Source organism: Syngnathus leptorhynchus, chromosome 16, assembly GCF_054491065.1.
Source record: "Syngnathus leptorhynchus isolate UIUO chromosome 16, UIUO_Slep, whole genome shotgun sequence".
Taxonomy (NCBI): domain Eukaryota; kingdom Metazoa; phylum Chordata; class Actinopteri; order Syngnathiformes; family Syngnathidae; genus Syngnathus; species Syngnathus leptorhynchus.
The window spans coordinates 2,472,723-2,491,054 of record NC_141210.1 but is presented as its reverse complement, the minus strand read 5'-3'; the positions used below and the strand labels follow the sequence as shown (position 1 = coordinate 2,491,054).

At 46.5% G+C, this 18,332-nt stretch overlaps 2 protein-coding genes across 4 annotated transcripts; both read right to left on the bottom strand.

Moving 5' to 3' along the window:
- Positions 1-2,456: 2,456 nt before the first annotated feature.
- Positions 2,457-15,330, bottom strand: slc38a12 (solute carrier family 38 member 12). 3 transcript variants are annotated; one of them, XM_085934848.1, is made up of 10 exons: positions 15,071-15,330; positions 13,897-13,963; positions 13,497-13,618; positions 13,336-13,417; positions 13,169-13,265; positions 12,969-13,052; positions 10,142-10,241; positions 9,476-9,572; positions 6,099-6,192; positions 2,457-3,876 (listed from the first exon to the last, which is right to left on the bottom strand). In XM_085934848.1, the coding sequence occupies exons 2-10, from the start codon at positions 13,939-13,941 to the stop codon at positions 3,113-3,115; spliced, it is 1,485 nt and encodes a 494-aa protein (XP_085790974.1). In that variant the 5' UTR covers positions 13,942-13,963; positions 15,071-15,330; the 3' UTR covers positions 2,457-3,112. The 3 variants fall into 3 exon arrangements, with proteins under 3 accessions (XP_085790974.1, XP_085790976.1, XP_085790975.1); XM_085934850.1 differs by having other exon boundaries at positions 13,169-13,262; XM_085934849.1 differs by lacking the exon at positions 15,071-15,330 and adding an exon at positions 14,990-15,025.
- A 164-nt stretch (positions 15,331-15,494) lies between these two features.
- LOC147044027 (5-hydroxytryptamine receptor 3A) lies at positions 15,495-18,277 on the bottom strand. Its single transcript, XM_085933303.1, has 8 exons — positions 17,906-18,277; positions 17,634-17,678; positions 17,454-17,563; positions 16,822-16,994; positions 16,592-16,749; positions 16,284-16,494; positions 16,064-16,216; positions 15,495-15,993 (listed from the first exon to the last, which is right to left on the bottom strand). The coding sequence occupies exons 1-8, from the start codon at positions 18,089-18,091 to the stop codon at positions 15,734-15,736; spliced, it is 1,296 nt and encodes a 431-aa protein (XP_085789429.1). The 5' UTR covers positions 18,092-18,277; the 3' UTR covers positions 15,495-15,733.
- Positions 18,278-18,332: the final 55 nt, after the last annotated feature.

Sequence of the window (18,332 nt, the reverse complement as noted above, 5' to 3'; positions counted from 1 at the left end):
TTTACGCACACACACACACACACACACTGAGTGTGACCCTCATTAGCTGGGCAGCGGTCATGTGCGGACCCACCGGTGCTTTGATGGATCCTTGAACTCTTGCTGGCCTGCAGAATTGACAACAAAACCACAGAGGATGGCGAGCAAATTGTGAGGAACGCTCTTTTTGATCTGTGGTCACCAGTCGTGAGATCATTAGCAGATTTTTGGGTGTTTGATGTTTAGAATGGTGAAGCTCCAGCGTGGCTCCTTGTTTACCTTCACGTGTCTTCTTCCATCATCATTCCTTGAGAGCATCTACAAAGGCAGCGTGAGCTCCTCCCATCCTCCACACCACCAGATTGCTGCTCTCCAGCTGATGTGATGCCACCGGCCAAGGTGAAGGCAGACTCAAGCGCTCAGGTCTTTTGGTAAATTGCTTCATTTTTGCGTCATCAAGGCCAAATTAATCACTGATTTGAGAACTCAGCTCCACAAGACAGTTTGACTTGGAAACGTATAATTTGATGGATGTGTCTATCGCGAGTGGACCCACAAAAAAAAAAAAAAAAAGGGGATTCAAATTAGGGTTTTGAACTCTGGTTAGGGTTAACCCTACTTTGAAACCATGATTTTGAACATTCACCCCCTAAAGTGACTTTAACTTTGCAAATTGAAATTTACTGGTCATGTTCATCAAGAGTAGACCCACCAAAAAAAAGAGACAAAACACACAAGAGGTCTGCCATTTTGATTTAAAGCTGTCGGTTTTGTTTTATTATCTCCATTTCCATTCCTCCTTAAGGGACAAAGTGAGGAGGTTTATGAAGTGAGCCATTATTAAGTGAATTGAAAAAGCGGGCCTGTAACGTTCCAAAGCGGATCATGTAATCTCATTGCTGTTTTGCGTTGATGGATGTTGCGAGTGTTCGTCCGGCGTTGAAGGCGTCTAATGGCCTCGCTTTTTGCTCCCGTTTGACTCTTTGATGATGAACTTGTTCTTCTTCACCCATTACTCTTCATCACGTCTTTTTGTTGAGCGATTACCAAGGCGTCGGTCATCTGTCAGGACGCGTCCACTGCTGGCCCATCGACAAAAATACGCATTTCACAAATTCTAGCTATGTGTTGTTTAGAGATAGGAATGGAACACAATTTCAATCATTCATCTACAACACGTTGATGCTACGGGACTGCTACGTGAACATCCATCACTTTGGTGACTTACTGCCTGGACACACACGCACGCACGCAGGTAGGCCAGCTGTTGCAGTGTGCGCTCGAGGTGCACCTTGCTGAGCGTCTGCCTTTGCCAAGTTCGGGAGGCCGCACACACACGCCATTGATTATAATGGAGAATAACAGGTGGCTAGAAAGTCAGTCGTGATCATGACAATGTCGACGATGATGACGTTAATGACGATGTCAATCATGACGATGATGGCTTCGATGTCAACGATGTTGTTGCTAATGAACAATGATCGTGTTCATGACGATGATCGTCATGATACATTCGTGAGTAGGACAATGACGCAAAGCACAACGGGAGATGGTAACTTTTTTCCAAATGTTCATGTCGACGAGTGTAACTTTATTCACAGCTTTCCGTCTGTCTGGACATAATGAAAGGAAATGACCTATGTTTCTTCTTTTCGTTCCGAGCACACAATCGTATCCTGCTGAACAGATAAGAAGAATTTCAAGCGTCCGCGTCCACCGGCTAATTTAGTTGTTGGCTTTGCAACGGAAACGATAATTGACTTTTGCGCACGTTGATTAGTTCGTCCAGCATGCTCGTCTGCACACACGCACGCACACACACTCTCCCAATTTTTACTCTGTGTTTCATCATCGCCGTCAGCGTGTTTGCGTCAGATTCCCCAGTGTATGTTTTATTAAGATTTCATTTTAAAGCAATCCTGCATGCGCCTGTGAAAGTCCTGCGGCTGTAGTGGAAAATGAAAAAGGTGATCAGGACATCACGGACAATAAGAAAGTGTTCATGCTACACTGTTGGAAGGAGCCTTTTTTTTTTTTTTTTTTTTTTGGACCATGAACATCCACAGTAGTGTTGGCTTGTGAGTGAACGATTTGTACAAAAGAACGAATCTTTTCAGTGAACAAGAGTAAACGAATCACTTTCTAAAGTGATTCGTTCTTTTTCCAGTTCATATGACTTCGACCAGTAGGTGTCGGTAATGCGCATTAAAGCAGGTGCCACCTCGCCGTAAAACAAAACGAAGAAGAAAATGACATAACTTCCCGTTCACGAACAAGTCGTGAATTGCATTGCCCGTTCACCAACTGAACGGATCTGTACGGAAGAGGATTAGGGCCAGTGAAGAAAAATAAATGAGGGGTGACAGGATTATGACTATTTTTCTCAGAATTCTGACTTTATTCTCAGAATTATTTCTCACTTTAAAGTTAGTCTTTTCTTTTTAAAGAAAAAAATAAATAAAAACAAAGTCATTGAATTAATAACAAATATCAATTTTAATCTCTTTGTGATTCATTCAAATTATATTAAAAACAAACTCTCAAGACAAAGGTAGATGTCATGACACAAACACTTTGGTCCACTTTGGTGTCAATGAAAACAACGAGCGCAAACATCCAATCAAAAGGCACCACTGTTGCCACAGCAACCATTTCCTAGGCACTCACTTTCTCCCGCCTGGCCTTATTTGGAAACGTTAGCATATCCTATTAACTACAGAGACCTCTCTGCCAGATGGTTTTCTTTCGTCACTCACTCACTCACTCACTCACTCACTCACTCACTCACTCACTCACTCACTCACTCACTCACTCACTCACTCACTCACTCACTCACTCACGCACGGACGGACGGACGGACGGACGGATGCACAAAAAAGGAAACCAAAAGTACATACGGTCTGTCATTGAGACATTGGGGTGATAAGTTGAAACAATTCGGCCAATCAGGAGGCGCTACAAACAAGATTCATCTGTGACGCGTGTGGATCTCCGAAACGGTTGGTTGACATCACTCCTTGGAAAAAAAACGCCACGCTTCAGGTTTAGTCTGTCAAACAACACAAAAGCTTTTGCCCTTCTTGATAAATTAGGTAGACGTCTGTGAAAACCAAAAAGGCACCAGGCGAGCACGTCACTTCTTGGCATCGGTCAGAATGATGTTGGCGGTGACAAACATGAGGCAGAAGATAGCCCACAGCAGCACGAACCACACCCAGGCAACGTGGCGGAAGGGCGAGCGGTGTGTGTTGACGGTGCGCCGGGCCGTGATGGGTTCCACATGGCGGCGGGCGTGATAGACCAGCAGGGCGGGCACCACGTACTGGATGCCCGTGCCGGCGTAGGCGCCCGTGATGCCCACCAGCGACTCCAGATTGTGCGTGCAAAAGGCCACCAGGATGGGCGGCACCAGCGTGATGAGCGGGAAAACTACCCGGTCCACCACCCACGGGTAGGTGCCGCCCTCACGGTGGAAGAGCGTCTTCCAGTTGTTGCGCAAGGTAACGGCAATGATGGGGAAGTTGGTGCTGATGGTGAAGACGGGGAAAAGGCCCAGGAAGTAGCGCAGCGCCGCCACGTCCAGGACATGGCAGTTGTCCGTGAAGTTGAGCGTGTACATGTCGTGGAGGAGCGAGCTGTCGAAGCAGAAGATGGCGGTGAAGGAGAGCAGCACGTAGAAGCCCAGGATCAGCACGTAGTTGGCCAGTGCCAGCACGCCCACCCGCTTCTTCTCGGAGATAGGCGTCACCACCGAGGGCAGCGAGTGCTGGCACATGAAGGAGTAGACGCACACGCCAAAAAGATTGGGCACACCCGCCAGGGAGGCGGCGGAGGGGCGGCCCTCGCCTTCGCCCTTGCCGATGCGCAGGAGCGCCAGGATGATCATCATGGTGAATGCTGGAGGGGACAAGACACAAACGTTACATTGAGCAGTTTGTGGTTGGCTTTAGGTTACGTTAAGGGGGCCTTATTTTGAATGTGAAATCATAATAATAATAATGACAACCATATTGAAAGTTGTCAGATACTCAGTCATTAGGTTACTTCATGAATGAGTAATGGCCAACCACTCGGCCACAGCACCTGACGTTTCAATCCAAAAGTTATTATTTCATTCTTAATGATGAGACAAGAGGAAGAATGTCTCCAACCACGTGCGATATCCACATGACTCCCTCCTCCATCAAGCGCTCTCATTCTGACAACAGCAGTCGGATATCCGTCAGGATAAAGTCGTCACACGCACACGCCACGCCGCACACGGCCACGTGTGGACAATTGAGCGTGCTAGCTATGTTAGCAGCAGCCAGTATGATTTATCTTTGCTTCGCAGGCCTGCCAATGACCTTGATGCTTCAACTTAACAGCCCTCTGAGGACTGTCTCACAGACAAACACACATACACACGCACCGGACGCTCCAAGGAGACAATCATTGAAGGAGGTTCGCTTCACAGGACATGGCATTGACATGCTCGAATAATCAAGTGACGCTGAAAGGTCGTCAATCTTAATTGGAGCTACGCAATTTGGGGGGGGCGCCTAGTTAGTGGCTGACATTAGTTAGTGAGTGAGCTAATGTGTGTTAAATATTGAGCTAATTAGTGACTTAGCTTACTTAATGAAAGTAAGAAAATGGGTGCGTTGGTAAACAAGCCAGTTTGTCAGTTAGTCACTTGTTAGTGAGTCAATTTTAGTTCATAAGCCAGCTGATTAGCAAGTTCAAAAAGAAGAAATGATGGGAAGTTTGTCAAGGTGACACCAACAAGTCAGAAGTTGCCGATTGAAAATCTCCGCACGACCGCGCTCGTGCTGTCCCGAGAGTTGACTGAGGATAGCCGGGCGGCGAGCGGCGTGACGAGGCCTTGGGTCGAGGCCGGGAGGCGGAGCCTGCGCCACGCTAGCGGCACGCTAACCCTGACATCACGAAAGGTGACACAGGATGAAGTCAACACCGTTTCGCACGCTACGTCGCAACCACGACACCGACAAAAAACGTGACGGACAGGCTGGCGGGACAAACGAAAACACTATGTGTTACGAAACCAAGGAAGCAAGCATGAAAAGAAGGAATGAAAGTCTGAAAGGAAAGAATGATGAAGAAAAGGCAAGACTTAAAACGCTAACACTGGTGTGAAAGAAAGGTGGAGCCCTCACTTTCATCAGCGCCCCAACGTGTCTTTGAGTGCGGACACTCTATTTTCCTTCTTGGTGGCGGTGAGTGACAGTCCAATCAAGGGTGGGACGGCCCGTCAAGCTTGTCAGAGTGAGGAGATGGGAAGTTGGGACGCCAAGCGGACGCACCTCAACGCCACACACACCAAGGATGAAATCCCCGGAGTATGGTCAAAAAAGTACCATCGGAGGACATCATCGGAACAAATGTGGCTAGACACATCTCACGAACAAACTCAAATTTAGTATAAGTGTTAAATATCTGTGGACTTCCCGTGTTTTCCAGGTTTTTTGAGAGTTTTTGGTGGGTCTATTCATGGTACGCACGCCTACCAAATTTCATGTTGCTAAGTCAAAGTATCTTAGGGGGCAGAATTTTTGGTTCACAACCTGAGGAAGTGCTTTGACCCTAAAATAGCCACTTCAAACCAAAAGGTCAGAAGTTATGTGTCTTTTTGGGCACCACATACAGATTTTTTTGTGGGTCTACTCATGACAGAAATGTCTACCAAATTTCACAAAGCTGGCTTCATGGGGAGGATTTTGGACACTCTAAAGTCTTGAGTGTCATCATCAGAGCTTGTCACGCCAAACAGCCAACCATTCTAGGGTGTTCTGAGGATATGCTCGATGGTCTGGGCGCCCTCTCCACACTCACACAACTGATCCGGATTCATGTTATCAGTGGGCCGAGGTTTTATCCTTTTACCACCCACAAGATCGCAATTGGTTGGACTGTTTTGGCGTGTAATGTTAGGATTGGTCTCTTTACGATTAACAGGGTCACGACGAGAACATTCCTAACTTGACCCCAGTCTTGAGTGTGAACGGAACGAAAGCAAAATGTCGTCTGTCCGTTCGTAACATCTCAACTTTGTCTACCAGGAAGAAAACTGACATTATTTTGTCTTTCGTGTGATATTGTAGAAAGAAAAGAAGCCTTACCAATCCAGCGCATGAGCGAAGTGAGGATCTGAAGGTATTTCGTCTTCTGCGCATTGAAGAACGTGAACGGTCCCAAAAGAACGGTGAAGACGCTCTGGAAAAAAAAAAGATATCAAATTGTCATTTTTATTCAAAAGCTAATAAATGCCAGATGATCTTGTAAGGCAGTTTTGCCGCACGACTGATTGCACCTCGGCAAAAAAGCAATAAAACCGGCTAAGGATACTTAAGAAAAACGTTATTTTGCATTTCTAACTTCTGTTTTTCCAAATGATCTGGAAAGGGACACGAGTCAAAAGGAGGAACTCGATTACCGGACCGGGCAAGCATTATTGAGAATCACCATGATGATGGGCAAGATTCACAGTGGCTGATTAACTAACCACCTAAGAGGGGGGGGAGTATAATATCCACCAAAAAAAAAAAAATCAACATCATTACACTAAATGACCGCCATGATGCTTTGGTGCGTTTTGGCCCATCAGCTCCATGTTGCAGAAATTCACCTCAGCTCATCGGAACGTATCAATTTGTTTCGCCGCATATCAAGCTCGGCTTCCACCCAGCCGGCCCGTAAAGGCGCACTGGGCCGAGAAGCAATAAGCGCTGAGTCAGGGATGAGAAATTGCAAAGGTGACTAAGGCACTGATGGATACAAGCTCCCGGATTCAACCTATTAGCTCCTCATCAGAAGGCCACCCGCCCCTGGGTGAGACGGCAAAGCAAAGAAAAAGCACAAAGTCAAGTTAGCATAAGAAGAGGTTCAAGGAAGGGGGCGGGGGCGTGTTAGCATTAGCCACAAACTTTTTTTTTATGTACTTATATGTTAGTGAAAACTCTGCTGACGCTTGGAGAAGGACAATGTCCATGAATTCCAATGGGGATGGAAAAAAAAAAAAAACCAATGTCATAGATCTTTCTCGCCCTGTCAGCCGTCGCAATAAATTTGCCACATGTTGCTCGGCCAAAGTCGGGCTGACGTTGCCGCGACTCACGCGTTTCCCTCTGTCTGTTCTCGGTCCTGTTTGTGCTCTTGACAGAAGAAAATAGGACGCGCACGTCCGCAACCACATGTCGTGCTGACCGTTTTTGTGTGTGTGAATTATTTAGAAAAAAAAAAATCAATCAAATCATCAAGGGTGGCGCTTCGCAGACTGTTTAAGTGGCATGATGGAAATCTGGTCAGAGATGAGCTCAGGTCGCGGCAACGAGGTCAGCGCGGTGTCGCCAGACGAGAATGATGAATAATTCTGCCGCTTCGTTAATGAAGCGCACCGATCGGAATTTCAACATTGTGCCGACGCTGACGTCCTTAAAAAACACAAGCTTGACCGGGAACTGAGATCATTTCCTCAGGGAAGCCAGTTTTGCAGGAGCGGACAATGTCTTCTTTTTTTTCTGTCACTCATCCGTGATTGACCTTGAGTTCCCCTTCAGCACTTACCCCCCCCCCCAAATTTGGCACCTACTGTGATCCTCTCCATCAAGCCATCTGTACCCCGGACGTCTCCTAGCACCTCCACGTCAAATGACGTCTTGCGTTCAATCATCGCTTTCTGTTGCTTATACCTGCCGCAGATGTTGCGCGGCTTGTCAAGGTCAAGTGCACAGGATGGAATCGTGCTGGATTAAAAGTGTACGGAACATTAAATAGACCCAAGTATGGGATCATGGAGGGTTTTGTCATTAAACACAAGCCATTTTAGAGGTGTTACATGCGTTAAATGTACAATGATATCAGGATACTAAAATGGAATATTGGAGGTGTGTAGGCCATAAACTTTCATCGCGATGTGTTCAATTACAGGGGTGTATACATAAATTATCATTTCAATATGCTAGAGTGAAACACGACTTTAACACGCATGCGCACACACTATAGGAACAGGACAAAGGCAGCAAGTGTGTGGCTAAGATCCAAAATGGCGGCCCCCGCACGGAACGAAGGTCAATGAGGCTCCTCGGAAGAAAACATTTAGCAGTGTGTTCATCAATCAGCAATTTACAGGGGGAGGGGGGTAGCTTTAAATTAACTTTAGCCCAACACGCGGGACAGCGGCCACACAACGTAATGGAAATATCTACATGGAGATAAGCTGCCAACAATGCGGCGTAAGCATAAAGTGCATATAGCGCATTGATTTTTTTTTTTCTTCTCTCCCCTGCAAAGGGGCCATAAATCAGGCGTTAAAACGGCTCGAGGTGGAGCACGCCGCCCGCCACTTGGCGAGCTAAATGCACCAAAGGCAGGGGGACAATCAAGGACGTGGCGCGGTTTTAATTGGAGTCTTAGGACGAGCGACATCCCCGCCCCCCTCGAAACACGCCGCCACCCGCGTCTTAATCTTTTCAATCATAGCGGCGCTAAAGAGGCCGAGATCAACGGCGGCCGGCGTAGTTACGCAAGTCCCTCCCTCCCGGCACATTGCCCCCCCCCCCACATTGGCGCCACGCTGCCTCCGTGGAATCAATCAGTGCAGAAAATCACAGCCAATTGATCCGCTTAGCAGCTTCTGCCCGACCGGGGTGCTTTCTGTTGTGTCACATCAAGTAGTGACGGCTAGCAGCCAGCCAGCGCGCTAATTAGTCGTCGATCGTGTCGATCTGCTGCGCGCATCTGAATCAGACGCAAATGAGGTCCGAGAAAAAATACAACCGTGCCGAATGAGACCGCGAGACGTTGGCAACGGAACGTACCAAGTTCAGCCAGAGGGCAGCAGCATCCAAAAAAAGACCAAAGACATTCGAGTGTCTATTAAGTGGTTTGAAAATGAATAATCTGGATGAAAAATGACAGCCAATTTTTCAAGTCAACCTTTTGGAAAGTGACTTTTTAATCAACGGCGAGAGGACAAATCATCACGGTGGTCCGAGAACAAAGCGAAAACACAGACGCACATGTCGAACACCTGGCAGAGTGAGAGAACTTAACAAAGCAGCGCAATGATGAGCGACAACAAGAAGCATCCTTTAAAAAGCTGAAGATTTATGGCCCCGACGCCGGTGTAGTGGTCCGGTTTTACTCGGCTCCTTAATAAAGCACGATGCTTTTATGTTCGCCGCATTCATCGTCGGCCCGCGTTCACGCTCTGATTGTTAAACATTAACGGCAGCGCCAGAAGGCTCATTTACATTCCGCCGACGCCCGTCATTTCACTTATGATTTATTCCCGCCGTTTTGTGTCCCCTTCAACGCCGCCGCCATATTTCTCATCTAATATGCTATAAATCAGACACAGACTCATTCAGGCCAGTACAGATTAGCAGGAATTACGGACACTTTTACGTGTCGTGCTGATCTTGAAATATATCTATCGCGTGGTGGCGCCCAGAATGGAATGTTTGGAGAACCGGGTAAAGGAGAAGCGAGGACTCACCAGGAAGACTCTGTAGGCGTCTTTCCTGGTCACCGAGCCCCAGCACGCGTCCGTGTCGTTGTACTTCACAGCTCCTGCGCTGCACGAATGGTTCCCGCTGAAGAAATAAACACATTCGTATTTCAGCAGCAAATATTTGTGAATATATTCAAAATGTTAGGACGGTTGAAAGGTTCTGGAAACTCACATTGCTGTGTCAACAATGTTTTTCTGACAGCTGTCAATCGAAATTGAGCAGCAGGATTGTTTTGAGTTTATTCACTTTGGTGGGGGTACCTAAGGAAGTGTCGGGTTTTTTTTTTTTAGGGGGGGGTCTTTTTTTTGAAGGATTCAAGAGAAAGCAGGAGCATGACGGGCTCCCATCACGCCTCTCAAACAACACATTGTGCACTGAGGCTGTTATAATAAAGCACAGTGGCAATAAAAATTGGAGCTGGAAGCCAGCGACATTCCTGGGAGCGCCGGCAGCCGAGGGAGGTCAGGCGAAGTCAGCTCGCTCTTATTGTCTTCACAAACACCAGCAACAACTAGAAGATGGTGCAACAGCCGCTCAGCCGTGCCAAAAACGCGCACGTGCGAGCCTTCCAAGATGAAGGGGGAGGGGGGGGGGGCCTCCAGCTATAAAATATATTTCGTTTTATCCAGCGGTAAAAGTCAACAACTCACCAGGCCACCTCCATGAGCGAAATAGGCACGGCAGCGGCGTAGATGGCCAGATCGCCGTACAGGTACACGATGATGCAGATGTAGAACATGTTGACGCCCACTGCAAGACAACACAAGAAGAAGAAGACAAAAGTCAAATGTGCGAGACTTGCCGTAGGCCGCATCTTGGAAACAACACGTGAATAAATCCCATCAAGAGTCGTTGTGTACAATGCGAAGCGTTTGTGGACATTCTTAATCAAGCAGCGGCGCGCTCATCTTCATCATCGGAGCAAACAGCTCGTCGGCAAACGTCGGTGGACAAATAAGGCCGCCGTGCACGTTTGCCTCTTTAATATGCACGCTCGTCGCTACGAGACATGGCCGCAAATGTGAAATTAACTCAGCCACACAAGGGCAAAATTTGATTCCTCGCCATCTGCCCTCACGTTACTTTCTCGTTATCATCACGCAGCGATGATCATCCGAGTGACCCCCCCCCCCCCGCCATCCATCACCCTTTTGCGGGTGAGGCAAAGAGGGAGGGGCGGGGGATCAACGGTCAGATAATTGATTAGCGCCGAGGAAAGTCAAGGCGGGTCCAGTGAGGAGGAATAAAAAATGTCAGCTTTATAGCATCAAACCTTGAATGGGCTCTTCCATTAAAAGACCGAGTTGAGGAATTAAACAGTAAAAAATCAAACGAGCACATAAACAAACATCCATCAAGTTAACGGGCTGGAAATCCAGTCAATAGCCCCTCACACGCTGCCGTCAAAAATGGAATCGTACTTTTTTTTTTTCCTGGGGGATTGATGATTTGCAAGAAAAGCTTTAGAATTAAAGTAGTCTGCAATCCAGAAGCTAATTAACATTTTGTGGGATGCTGTGCTTTGCTGGGTTCTGTGTGAAATGCAAAGGTCATAAATCCTTGCTTGAGACCCTTTCGCACTGTGCATTAAATGCAGCCCCCCCCCCCCCCCCCCCCCCCCCCCGTTCAATGTCAGTAACATTTTCCAATTAGCAGGCGCTGCACGCCGCACATGTTGGAGCCGCGAGTGGTCGCCGTCGTCCGTCAGCGGAACGCCAGCTTGACTGACAGCCGCCATGACGGCCTCACAACGGCACAGGCTGTTTTTTAATTAAGTTCTCAACACGTTGGGAGGCACAAAATCAGGTTCCCCAATGCAACAATGTCACAAGTAGGACTTTTGAAACATGCTCTCTAAATATGATCACTTTCAAGGTCTCAGTTTGTTCAATCTTTTCCTAAAATGGTTCAGCCCTTGTGTTTGGTCTCAAACCATTCGTTGTACAGTTTGCCCTATTAACCTTCGCCTTCATGTTTATAGTCTGATGAGTCTGCTGGGAGGGGAGAAGATCCCAGGGAAAGTTTGATGAAGGAAGATTTACAAATTAAATCTAAATGGAGCCCGGCCCTAAGGCAGCGGGCCCGGCCGCATACGCAAACACATACACACTTTGTTCCTAAATATCTACAAGTAGGACACTGCAGCAAAGAAATATGACGGCAGTTGACCTTGTCAACACGCAAACTGATGCAGAAGGGAGAATTGTCACGGACGCCACAATATTCTACTTTCAAAATGAAGTTGAATATTTTGTGCAAGTCAGATTTTTTTTCTACACTTTCAGTACACTTTTGTTGCTGTTCCATTCCAGTCCTGCTGGTGGCAGTAATGAGCATCACAAAGCAGATACAAACAAGTGGATTAATTTGACAAGCATTCCATTTACTGGATCCACAAGGTCACTGCACTATTTGGCCTTAATGCCACTCACATTTTAATTTCAATTAGTTGCTTTTTAAGATAGTTCCTCCCGCTGCCAATCATGTTAATAGTTCTTCACAACAATCACCAGGAGACATTGTGGTTGTCGTGAAATTTTGTCAAATTTCATTGGCAATCGCAAAATGACACGAGTGCTCGGCTCTTTTCTGCTGACGCTCTTGCCAAGAAAGAGGAAGTACACACTTGTTATCACAGGCTAGCATCTGTCCCCACACACACACGCGCACACACACTCCCGTAATCCTTTGCAATTTCGTCTTTTGTCCGAGTCCTTCTGGATTAAATCGTCACTTGACACGTGACTCGCGGCTCGACGGTTGCACACTAAAATTTATTTGAAAGCTGACATTTACGCTCTTAACATTTTGGCAATGTATTAAGATTGGTGAAGCAGCATGTGTCTTATTTTCACACTCACTTTACCCAAATAACTGCCAACAATTTGTAATTTTTATTTTTTTAAATTTTATAATTGAAAATCAATTATAAATAAGAAAATAAAACATGGCTATGAATAATTATATTTTGGGGGATTTGACATGCTATTTTAAAATTTTAATTTCATAAAATAAGAAAAAGCTATAGCTTGAAAATATTTTTTAAATATACTATTTTACTTTTTTAAAACAATTTATTACTAATTCTCATGAAAAATACAATTAAAACACGAAAATGATTATTATTGGCAATTATTTTGCCAATTTTATTTATCAAAACTCTGAGCGTGTTTATTTCTATAAAATAGAAAAATATTCTCCCTTTTCCAATATATTCGCCAATTGCCTAGCATGTGTGCTGAGAGCTCCCCCTGCTGGCCACACACTGAGTCCCACATATGGCCAGTGACGATGAGGTTGCATGAGGGCCTGCAGAGGTAATTACCACCTGAGGCGCGCAATCTTTTCCTAATGACATTGTGTTCTTCTTTATAATTCTGAAGGCAAGATTCATTTATGGAATTCCATCGGCATAATCGTTAGGGCGAAAAAGGTGAACGACGAGACAGACGGACGCCTGGCGGCGAGAGTGTTTACCTTTGTTGAAGAACATGGACGCCATCTGGCCCATCTCTACGCGCTCGGCGATGTCAAAGTGGTCCACGGCACTGCCGGAACGTTCTGGGGAAGGCGTAGTGATGTGAATTATTGAAGAAATGTCTTTTATACTATATATTTATTCCTACTATCACTTGAAATGAATGCATTTTTTTGCTTCCAATGATGTGACCACTTACGAACTGACAAGATGGGCTTGGTCTCCGGTTCGGCCCGCCCCCTCGCTGTGCTGTCATCGTCTGAGATGTCCGAGGCGGAGTCGTTGTCATTGATCTGCTGGTTAGGCAACGCGGTCGTCGTTAAAACATCACTTCGTAATCTAAAAACTAATATATGATAAGATAACCTCGTCCTGCTCTCTCCTCTTCCATCGCAGATGAGCGTTGGCCGCCGCCATCGCCTCGATCACGAAGGTGGTAGTCATGTAACTGGAGAAGAGGGTAGGTCATGTTAACAACAATAACAAGTTTGAAAATGTGGCGTTACGTTCTGAAGCGCGACACTCACCTCATGAACGCCAGGAAGGAGATGAGCGTCAAGCTGACTATCCAGCCGGCCGCGGCGAAAGCTCTGGGCATGGTGAGGGCCCCTGTTCCCACAATCAGGTTGAACATGTATACCAGACCCACCTGCAACAGACGGCCATTTTGCTACTTCTCTTAATGCTTGTCTTGGCTATACATTATTTATTCACGCTCATGTTCTTGCCCACTTGGGAAGGAGACGATCAGCTGTCAGAGAGCTTTAATCATTAAAAGTGTGGGCCCAGCGAGAGGATGCGCTTCAGCACTTTCGCTTCCTCATTGAGCAATCTCGTCTCCAACAAAGCACGTGCTTGGATGTCATAAAACGCTTTTATAGAACACTAAAAGGAGACAAAACGAATGCTTCTAGTAAGCATACTCACAAAGGCAGAGTAGGGCTCCCCTGTCTCTGTGATTCCACCTGCCATGGTTGTCAGGGTTTATCCCCACCTGATGGGGGGAAATTTAAAAAAAAAAAAAAGAGATTTGAGAAACACAATTGAGAGGACAGCGTTGAGGTCCGACATCACCACTGACAAGTTTTTCACAAGCAAAGACCTAGCACTGAAGTTTATGGAAAAGCAGACATCAATAGGATGGAACAGGAGAGAGATTCAAAGATGGCCACTCGCGAGTCAGTATTTTACAGGTCTGGCTCCATCCAGTTGGTCAGATAACAATCAAAGCCCTCTAAATCTGTTGTGCTGTTGTCAACTCTGCACAAAGATTCTCTGTGCCAGACAGATGGCAAAAAGAAGACAGAATCAATCCTGTATTACAACAACAACAAATGCGGAGTCGACATGCTTGACCCAATGTGCCGATAGATGTCTACAAAGGCAGGATGCAGAAAGATGGCCACTTGCATGCAGTGTTGTTCTTCAACATTCTAGATATGGCTGGAGTCAATTAGTGAATAATCTACCGGCAAGTCACTGGCACTAATATCTCACGCAGGGAATTCTTACGTCAACTGTCTACAGAGCTGACATCAGCTAGGAATCCCGTACCAATGGCAGCGTCAACAGCAACGGGACAATTGACAAATAGAGTGACTTGTCAGATAAAAGTAGGATGTAGCCGCAACAGAACTGTAACCGTTTGTGATGTTTGCAAACGTCCTGTATGTGGAAAATGTATGGCTAAAATTTGCATCGCCTGCAAAAATAAGGCTGTCTGATAGTTATACTTTGTTTCATGGATAAGGCTCTAGGTATAAACTGCTGTATCTTGCACACAATTAATGTAAATACGTTTTTGTCTTTGTTTGTCTACTAAGCATGCTAAATAAATAAAAGTCAAATTTGTTCCGATTTTTTCCTACAAACACGTAATAAGTAGTCATGACGCAAAGTTGACGGGTCCAGCAGTTTTTATGCTGTCTTCCTTCCTTAGGTCCCGATGTGATTTTTTTTTCTTTTAGAATGCACTTACTGTACCTGTGGAGAAAAAAAACAGAACAAACAGTATACCCACATTGGGTACAACCTGCATTGTAGTAATCCTTGCATCTGTCAATGGGGCTTCCCTTTCTGTAAAATGTAAACATTAGCTCACCTGTCTTGCTGTATGTTTTGCTAGCTGTGGGTAGCCGCTAACAGGGCTAGAAGTACGCTCCGAGGCGTCAACGGGATTAAATCCACACTGACCAGCCCGTGAGCTCCACGCGAAAGCAGGACCCTTCTCCCAAATTGCAACATAAACTGTTCATTTGGCCCACCAAAAGCGAAAAAGTCGCATAACGTGACACTTTCCCCATTGGTGTACCTTAGAAGCCGCCAATGAGGCGTTCAAGGGGGTTCTCAACCATTTCCGCTTTGAATTTTCAAAATAAGAGAGCATCATGCTGTTTTTGACGACGTGGATTTTACTTTGTAGGATTTCCAAGAAATCATCTGACACGTGGACTTTGCACGACGTGTTGGCGACTTAAGTGTGTGTGAAGAATTGACATGAAAATATTTCACGATGTAACTGGACCATTGTTTGTATTTGTTGACAAATGCAATATGAAGTTAACGGATGAATGGAATAACGTTTACAAACAATGTCAAATTGAATGAACACTTGAATACAAGTTTAATTGTTGAATCATCTTGTTATCATGCCAACTTAATCAGCGTCTTGTAATCACAGAAAATTGCTAAATATAATCTCTGGCTACATTTCCAAGCAAATCATGAATTTTCATGTGTTTTGATTGTCGGAGCTTGTCAGAATTTAAGTGTAAAAGTCTGATGGAATCCAAATGTGAAACATCACCACCAGGAAAATACCAACAGTGACAAAGTATAAAATGAAGAAGATGAGGTCGATGATTTCCGCAACCCGTCGGAAGCGTTTGGGCCGAGGCGTGTTGGCTGCACTCGCCACTTCCCGCTGAGCCGCGAGAACCTCCTGCAAGACCAGCCTCAGCTGCTCGCCCTGTGACGGAGGTCTGGTCTGAATGGGCAAACCTTCTGCTTTCTCCTTCACAGGATCTGCAAGGACAGAGGTGGGTTCCAAATGGACTTGCACAATTTGTGCACGCGTCACGTGTCTGCCACCCACCTTTCGTCTCCAGTTTCTCAGAGGGAACTTCCCTGTTGGATACCCTTGTCGGCTTCTTGGGGAACCTGTCATCCAGGTCGATGATGAAACTGACCAGCATGGCCTCCAGCACGCTGAGGCCCACCAGGGCGAACACGCCCACGCAGAAGTTTGCTGAAAGGCGTCAGAGGCGTCGTCAGCGAGAGCGCAGCAAGACGGATGCGACCGACCGCCCGCTCACCTATGATGGGCAAGTTGTCCTCGGTGGAGGGCAGCAGGTCCTTGAGGATGAGCAGCAAGACAGAGATGGACAGCAGGACAGTGATCTTGAAGCTCAACTTCTCACCACGGGCTTCGCCGATGAAGAAGGACGCCACGTCCAACATCAGCAGGTAGAAGAGCGGAATGATGAAGTTGATGACATACAGCATCGGCTTCCGCACGATTTTCACCTGTGCGTAATGGCCAATTATGATGAGAAACATCATCTGAGGAGCTCAACTGTGAATTGTTGGAATGCAGCACAAGCGGACTTGACGCAAACCTCACCTGGTAAACCAGCAAACTCCAGCTCGGATTTCCCTTGTAGGTCTTGTTAGTGATTTCCAAGTGCCTCAGGCTCCACTCCCCACGAGTCACCATAGACTGCTCCGAGAGGTTTGTGAGAAATTCGTCGCCGGCGAAAGCCCCGACTCGTATGGCCTGATCTGATTTGGGATTGGGACGACAGGCGTTGAAGAAGCTTCCTTTCAGACTCTTAGCCCGGCGTCCACTCTTACCGTCACTGATCATGGAGGAGAAGGAGATGTTGCAGCTCTGCCGGTCGAAGGGGAAATTCCAAAGGTCCAGCGTGCACGTGGACATCAGCCGCTGACGGGCGCTCTTATGAATCACTCCGCTGGCGTACACCCTCACATGCTCACTCTCCTGGATGCTCCCGCTATCCGAGGCGCTGCGATTGGTCAGGGAAAATAAAAAGACAGACTTTGTATGTCTTTCTAGGCATGACTTCCTAGGACTTGAACCTCAAAGATATCTCATGTTCAGTGAAACTGAATTTTACGGAAGGTGCTGTGACCCTAAAATGGCTGCGCCAAACCAAAATTTCAGACTTGTGCAACTTTTCCTTCAGATATTGCCGCTGTGTGGGTCCATTAGTTGTGCAAACGCACGCACAAAGGGCAACGCAAACATCGACAGTCTCGTTCTTATTGTGCGGTTTGATTGCACGTGACGTTCTGCAAACGCACGGAAGCTGCTATTGAAATCGCTCACAATGATGATATGATAATCATGTCTTGTGTTACACTGAACATGTGTGAGACACAAAAGGCACGGTGCGGCGGACTCGAGAGTGCCACCTGCTCTTACGTCAGCAATGACGATGAAAAGATGAGATAAGTCAACTCACTCCTCTTGGATGTTTATGTTAGGCGTCCACAGTTTGGACCTGGGAAAGGTGAAGTCGGTGATGTTGCAGAAATCGGACGGTTTCCACTTGAGGAAATCGTTCTTCCAGACCTGCCAAACAGAAAAGAGACTGGCGTAGAAATTGGTTCATTCGATACGTGTGGACCGAGCGGCTTCTCACCGTTTGAATCCACACGTGGCTCATGAAGGTTTGAAGCTTCTCATCCTGCGCATTGACAACAAAGAAAATGAAAAAGAACGAGACATCAAATATTTTCATTTTGTGTTCGAAAATTTCTGCAGGCTGATGCAAAAATGTGGATGATGTCAAAAATTGACGTCGACCTGTTTGCCAGCCAATCGCGGGGCACACAGACGAACAACCAAATGAGACAGCCGACATCTGATACATGAGATACAGAAGATATCAAGAACAGTTTTTTTGTGACTTACCACCTGAAAGATGCCATATAGCAGCATGTTTATCTTCACTTCTGTGACTTGCCTCCAGTCCTTGACGGGCCTGACGTTGGCCAGGTATTCGTTGGAGGAGCTCAGCTTCAAGTGCTCCAGCAGATTCGAGTAGGAACACTGGTTCGCCCGGTTGCACGAGGCTACAAAGACAAGTTGCCGACTCATCAAAATAACTTTGAATGAGATCAAACCGCATGGACTCACCTGCCAGGCTCAAAAGGACAACAGCTCTCCAGGCCGACATGCTCGTTTGCCTTAGGTGCTAAAACGGCGGCTTGATAAAGAGCGTACGGTGGGAGGCTTGTGTCGACGGCACAATAATGTGACGCCGAATGCATCGCGGCGCTCCTTCAGCCTATTATACCCATCGTGACCAATTGAGTCAACAGATGCGGAAAACGTTTAC